Genomic DNA, 7,500 nt, shown 5'->3' with positions numbered 1-7,500 from the left:
AAAAACCAACCAAATACTCACATGACATGAAAGTTTGTAATTCCTTTTCTTTGAACCTATCACTCAGAACAGTAATTAGTACAGTACTACAAGGATGCATTTTCAAAATATTTGAACAGGGCCGGGGCTCTCATACACACCAACACACACACACACTGTTATGTAATGTATATATACAGTGTGTGCACACACACACACACACACACACACACACACACACACACACACACACACACACACACACACACACACACACGCACATGCACCAGTCTCTCTCCGCCACCCTGAACTCCCAAAAGACCAGAGAGAGAGAGAGCAGCAATAAACATCATCAGGCATTCATAACCACCTTGCCTGGTGCCCAGTGGAGCATGGAAAAACTCTTGGCACCTTGTGCCTTGCCCATAAAAGATAGTGCCATCTCATCTCAGTCTCATTCTGCTGCAATTAACACTGTGTCACGCCTCACTGCAGATAAGGAACTCTGAACTCAGAACTCCAATTTACCACAGTATTAGAATGTGACAATGAAGAATTCTAAATCTGTGTGAGTGACCATAGAGATAGAATGACAGTAACTAGTGCAGAATTCTTATCTTAGAATGTATAGAACGGAACTCAGAAGTAAGATTGGGTGACTCATGCAGAATTCATGGAATCTTTTTAGTGTTTTAGGGTTTTGCTGTAGTGTGAGTCATCTTTGATGACGGTCACTGTCTGTCACTGCCCGGTCAGCAGAGAAATGACGGCCCAGATCTGGCCCACGTCTGTTTTCTACTGACATCTGGATGTGGCTCAGGTACAACTTTTTTTGTGGGCCAGAAGTGGACCGGCTCTGGCTACCATTCCTGAGCCATGAAAAGGTCAGACCTTGTCCAGCATGTGGATGTGGCCCAGGTCCCAACCACACACCAAATATGGCCCAGTAGCTACAGGAACGTGTCAAGTCCACATTCCTCATACCAGAGCTGGCCCACAGCAAATGGCCAACTCTCAGCCAGGGCTGGCCCCCACATTTGGACCAAGTCTGGCCTGTGTAATACTTGCTTTTTCCAGCACTCAGCCTTATGTGCTACCACGAGACCAGATCTGCTGACCGAGTGTGTCTGTAGACATCGACCTTTATCATAAACCTTTTTTCTGTAAGGTATATGACACAGTTGGGTGCTGAGATTACTGTAGCCCCACACACCGCTGCGTTCGAGGAAAAGCGAGCGGGAAGGTTGTAGTTAATAAATAAATAAACAAACACCCTCCTCTGCTGTCGGGTAATGGGAGCGGAATAGGAGAGAGAGATCTGTCACGCAATACTGAAAGTTTGCTATTATAAGACAGTGTGTGTGTGTGTGTGTGTCTGTGTGTGTGTGTTTGTGTGTGTCTGTGTGTGTCTGTGTGTGTGTGTGTGTGTGTGTGTGTGTGTGTCTGTGTGTGTGTGTCTGTGTGTTTGTGTGTGTGTGGCTGTGTGTGTGTGTGTGCGCGCGCGCGTGCGTGCGCAAGTTTGCTATTATAAGATACTGCACAACCAGAAGAACATTTTTAGTTTTTTTCGAGCTCTTGGGGTTTTTCTCCTTTTCATTTCGCCTGACATTCACTGTGGCAACTGTTCTGCAGTAGTAATTATTTCATTAAAGTTCAGGACAGATTGTTTGTACTTTCAGAAACTACAGGACGTATGAGACTATCTCAGTAATCGTAGCTCAAGTGAATTCATCTGAACTGTGGTGCAGCAACCATTCATTCCTTTGGGTTTCTTTGTTTACGCCTGTCATGACCGATCTGAAGTCATTGGTTTAGTTGGGTTTGGATGCGACAGATTAGTGACATCTCCAACCTTCCTCTGTAATCTCCATTGCCCTCATCCGTCCTCTCATCTGTCCTCCCTACAAGTTAATACCTTCGTTTTTATTTCATCATATAATGTGTGTGGTGATAAGCCCTGTCTGTGTTTGTGTGGTTGGCCAAGGACAACAGGCTAATGAAAGGAAAACAAAGTCTGCTCACACCTACAGTACAGTACATCTATATCCTGACCACAGGATGTGATGAAAGGACCATGACCTTATAAGGGCAAGAACTCAGTACTGTACATCCACAATCCCATCTATGTCTGTGTACCCTACTGGGCATGCTCAGATGGGGCTGTAAAGGCACACTGCAATCAGTACAGAAGCTTCACCCAGCCCCAAAACAAACAAACACGCACACGCACACACACACACACACACACACCCACACACACACACACACACACACACACACACCAGCAGCGGCTAGTATCATTAGCCACAATCCTGATTCTAGAAATGGAGCCGTGCCGTTCTCTGGGCACAAAGGCACCATTGTGGAAGCACCAAACAAAATGAATCATGAGTTTAATTCTAGAGAAACCAGATTGTTGATCGATTTTTCCCCTCTGTCTCTCCATTGGTTTGGCTGTGCTTTTGTTGGTGTTTTTCAATGTGTCACATGTGCCCATGCTGTACCATGGTGCCCTTGCCTGGCCTGATGGTGGGGGGCAGAAACAGGCTATGTTCCAATATCCACACTGGCCCACCACGTAAAATCATGCAACTTATCGGCCATGCATTTTTATAGCCGTGACAGGGTATGTCACTCCAACACAGATTGTTGATGATAGGGTGATGTTTTGAAATGGGGGGGGCGAGGGAGGGGGGCGGGGGGGGGGGGGGGGGCTAAGAGGAAGTGGCATTGGGTCCAAATTAGACAAGAGAGTTCTTGTGGGCGTGCTGTCGGGACAGAAACACGGTCTGGACACACTGCTGCCAACTGCCTTGGCATGGGCCATGTTCCAAATGATGCAATATGGCCCAGCCCTGGAACTAGTATTCTATCATTAGACCACGGTTTGGGACAGGTCCAGAGGTCGTTAAAAAAAAAGCTTCAATTTAGGGAAAGTGTGTTGGACAGATCTGAGTGAAATACACAATGTCAAGTACTTTCAAGTGTGCTTGATTAAGTGTGGAGTTTGTACATTTGGGACTATTCCATATCCGTATATCCGTATACAGTAAAGGCCTACAAGCAAACTAAAGTAGGTGTAGCTCAAATGACATCCAGTATGTGTCAGAAGTGTGTTTTTGTATCTTAACAAGGCTTATGTTTTCTGTGGCTAATAAAGCTGGAGGTGATGTCATGTGAGCTTAAGTTAGCAAACATATCAAGACAATATTATCACGTTAAGTGCTTTCAGACACACCTCATTCAGTCATACCATGCACCTACAGTTTGTTTCAAGGCCACAAGACCAAATTCCAACCAACGCCTTAGATAACTTGAAATACTGGAGGTGTTAACTCCTAACCTGTGAAAGCAGCATGCAGTAGTGTACAGTAGTCCGTGAATGTGAGGTTGTGGTTATTTACATGAACAAATCCTGCCAATTAATCATCCCGAAACTACAATAGTCGTTCCACCGAGAGCAACTCATCCCTCAAACTGTCAAACTTGTTTAGCTCGCTCTCCTCCCGGATTAGAACACTTTGATATTCTAGAAGGTTTTATGAGCGGAAACTCCATCGAAATAGAATTCAAATTCTAGGAGAAACTAAACTAACTGTCAAAGAAGCTCTGAATCCTACTGTACTGTAGTTCTAAGTATTTGTTCCTTCAGTTATTCTGAGGAATACTAAGGCTATTTTAGTAACAACTTCTTAGTACAACTTCTCCCGAATGATATTATGAACATATTTTATTTGATATAATCGGGAACCAAACCCACAACATTGATGTCACACCCATTACAGCGTGTTTCTAGTAGTTATTGTCACCCTTGATTATGAGTGTTCCTCTGTGGCTCAGTTGGTAGAAACAACGCTTAGGTTGTGGGTTTGATTCCCGCTGGGACCATATATACTGAAAAATGTACGCACTCACTGCAATGTAAGTCGCTTTGGATAAAAACGTCAGTTAAATGGCTTAAATTATATTGATATTCTCTGTTCAGCCAGTGCCACAGAAAATTCTGGATGTTCAAAATGTTTCATAACCACATCTAACCGCCGTTCCTCTGTTTGAATGTAGCAGTGCTGTACAGTGAGGTCCGTCGACCCTGCAGGGTGATGTTGCTGCTGAACCCTCACAGTGGGAAAGGCCAGGCCCTCAGTCTCTTCACTGACCATGTCCAACACATGCTCCAGGAGGCCGGGGTGCCACACACACTGGTCATCACTGGTGAGTCTAGAGATAGGGCATGCACACGCACACGCACACGCACACGCACATACACGCACACACGCACACACACACACACACACACACACACACACACACACACACACACACACACAGGTCATCACTGGTGAGTCTAAAGAGAGAGCACACACGCACACACACACACACACGCACGCACGCACGCACACACACACACACACACACACACACACACACACACACACACACACACACACACACACACTGGTCATCACTGGTGAGTCTAGAGATAAGGCACGCACCCACACATACATACACACGCACACACACACACACACACACACACACACACACACACACACACACACTGGTCATCACTGGTAATTCTAGTCTCTCTCTCTCTCTCTCTCTCTCTCTCTCTCTCTCTCTCTCTCTCTCCCTCCCTCCCTCTCTCTCTCTCTCTCTCTACCCTCCCCCTCCCTCTCTGTCCCCTCTCTCACCCTCCCCCTCCCTCTCTCACCCTCTCCCTCCCCTCTAGTATAAATCCTTTGCATGTTTTGATCTCTCTCTGTCACAGTCATTACGATGATCAACTGCTGCTGCACATATGCATCCCTTGATCCGTTATGTAATGTAGATATATGTACATGCACACACACACGCACACACACACACACACACACGCACACGCACAAATCACTATAAATGTTGTTGCATGATTTGTAGGGATGTCACGGGCCATACTGATAATAATAATCATCATAATCTAAACTGGGTATTTTCGGGGGGGGGGGGGTTTACAATTATCTTTATTGGTTTAGAAGTCAAAACGAGAAAATAAATAAATCTGTTCAATAAAAAAAAAAAATGGAATTAGGGAAGTACAGTAGAAGAAGAACTGTCCACCCCACTGGATATTTCAGTACACTGTCATGTGACACATCATGCAAAATACATATTTAATGTTTTAAATTAATCCTTGTCTTCAAAGCCTGTGACAGCTAATTTTACAATTCTGACTACTTAACTCATATTTTAGGACATGCCCAAAAGGCATGAAAGGATTGAATGGAATTGAATCCCTTGTAAGTTGACATTTTAAACATTTATCAGGTGTATTACTATCAAGTTTATGAATTATATCTAGCGTACTATATATTCATTAATTTATACTGAATCTGTAGTTTTAAATGAACCCATAAAACTCTCACAGAGAGCAAATGGGCTGGTGAGGATATATTACGCAGTGTGGCTGCTCTAGGAAAACAAGCTTGGGTGTTCTCTGCTATCAAGATTGACGACTATCATCAATTACAATAGCTGCTATTATCAAGACAAATAATGTGCATCATTATAAAATATCCCTTTATAAAGTGTAAACCACCACTACTGTAGGTTTAAGTCTCAAACTCTTGGGGTGCTTAGTGGTATAGCACACTAATGCGCTTACCACGTAATCGCAAGGCTCCTGGTTCGATTCCGACCCTCGACATGTCTTGCATGTCATCCTGTCAATCTCTACTGTCTCTCTCAATAAAGCAGAAATGCCCTAAAAACATATTTAAAAAATAAATAATTATATTGAATCAAACCCAAGTTCTCATTTACTGTAATGTCACTTTCGTCCGGGTCTTGTATATTAATATATATATATTTTTTTAAATAAAACTTTTAATTTGCAAGTATTCAAATATTTCTGTTTCAGTCAAATGTATTTAACTGTCAATCAAACAATTAAATTACTCTAAAAGGTAATTCACTCATTAATGTTCAGGACAGGTTGTTTGTACTTTCAGAAACTACAGGACATATGAGACTGTCATGGCCGATCTGAAGTCATTGGTTTAGACGGGTTTGGGTGCGACAGATCAGTGACATCTCCAACCTTCCTCTGTAATCGTTTTACAGTCTCCATTGCCCTCATCGGCCCTCTGATGTGTTGTATCATATAATGTGTGTGGTGATAAGCCCTGTGTTTGTGTGGTTGGCCAAGGACAACAGGCTAATGAGGAGATAACAAAGTCTGTTCACACCTACAGTACAGTACTTATCTATTTCCTAACCACAGGATGTGATGAAAGGACCATGGCCTTATAAGGGCAAGAACTCAGTACTGTACATCCACAATCCCATCTATGTCTGTGTACCCTACTGGGCATGCTCAGATGGGGCTGTAAAGGCACACTGCAATCAGTACAGAAGCTTCACCCAGCCTCAGTCACTTTTGCTTAATATTAGATTATTATTCCTCGTAAATATGCCTTAGTCTGCTATGCCACTAAGCTCTCCAGCCTGGTGCAGTTTTAACTGAAGTTCGGAGATCTTTTTCTCCTGTGCGTCAAGATTGACTCCTTGTCTATGCGTGTGGTGGTCCTCTGTCCTCTGTGGCTCAGTTGGTAGAACATGGAATATAGAACATGGAACAGAGAACATAGAACATGGCGCTAACAACGCTTAGGTTGGGGTTCCCGCTGGGACCATATATACTGAAAAAAGTATGCACTCCCTGCAATGTAAGGCGCTTTGGATAAAAGCTTTAGCTAAATGGTGTATATTATTATTATTATTATTATTATTATTATTATTATTATATTAAGTCACGTGTGTAAGGGCCTGGAGTTTTGTGTCCATAGAATCCACTCTCTTTACGGCTGACGATTGTAGTTCTAAAACTTCATCTAATTTATCTTGGATTTCTTCGTATTGCTCGTGTTCGGTTTCCATCTGCCTCACTTGGTGAGTGTATCCTGACTTTCCTCGTCCTTTCCCGGAGCCTGTGGTCAAGGCGCGCCGGTGCCAGTTGCTTGCCGATTGCTATTGTCACGGTTCTTCTTGCCTCGTCTCAATAAACAGATTAACGTGACACACATTTAACCTTACATTCCTTCTCAATCTACTTTTCAATGTTGCTTAAAGTAGACAAACTCATCATCCGTTCCTGACACTTTCAGGAGCTCTCAGCCACCCCTCCAACCTCTCACGTCCAGCATGTTCTTTCCTAAACTGGGTGTGATGGTGGTGATGATGATGACGTGGTAGGATTCATTGGTGGTCCTTTGGGGGGGGGGGATATACTGTTAGCTAGCTCAATATCCACTTAGAATGCATGGGCCAATGCACTCTACATTCTGTGTGGGTTGCTGGTGTGGATACTGGAAGGTGGCTGTAGTGCTGTAGCTTTTTGAATCCCCCTTGTCAGTCTATTGAATTTCTCTTCTCCCCATCTCTCATTGTTCTTTTACCACAGTCTCAGACAGCAGCCCAGGAATAAGCCCTTTCCCAGCTCACAGGGAGAGAGAGGAGAGAGAAAGAGATAGAGAGAGAGAAAGA

The 7,500-nt window shown here is 43.7% G+C and overlaps 1 protein-coding gene across 1 annotated transcript in view; it reads left to right on the top strand.

Moving 5' to 3' along the window:
• LOC310821659 (sphingosine kinase 1-like) overlaps nt 1–7,500 on the top strand; it is a 23,221-nt gene that overhangs the window by 5,957 nt on the left and 9,764 nt on the right. The window contains exon 2 of the mRNA XM_083693791.1: nt 4,042–4,191. Coding sequence (XP_083549917.1) covers nt 4,042–4,191 — 150 coding nt within the window. The remainder of the gene's footprint in view (nt 1–4,041; nt 4,192–7,500) is intronic.

The sequence above is a fragment of the Argentina silus genome, assembly GCF_951799395.1.
Source record: "Argentina silus genome assembly, chromosome: 22".
Taxonomy (NCBI): domain Eukaryota; kingdom Metazoa; phylum Chordata; class Actinopteri; order Argentiniformes; family Argentinidae; genus Argentina; species Argentina silus.
The sequence above is the reverse complement of the archived record's forward strand: the minus strand, read 5'-3'. Positions and strand labels throughout refer to the sequence as shown.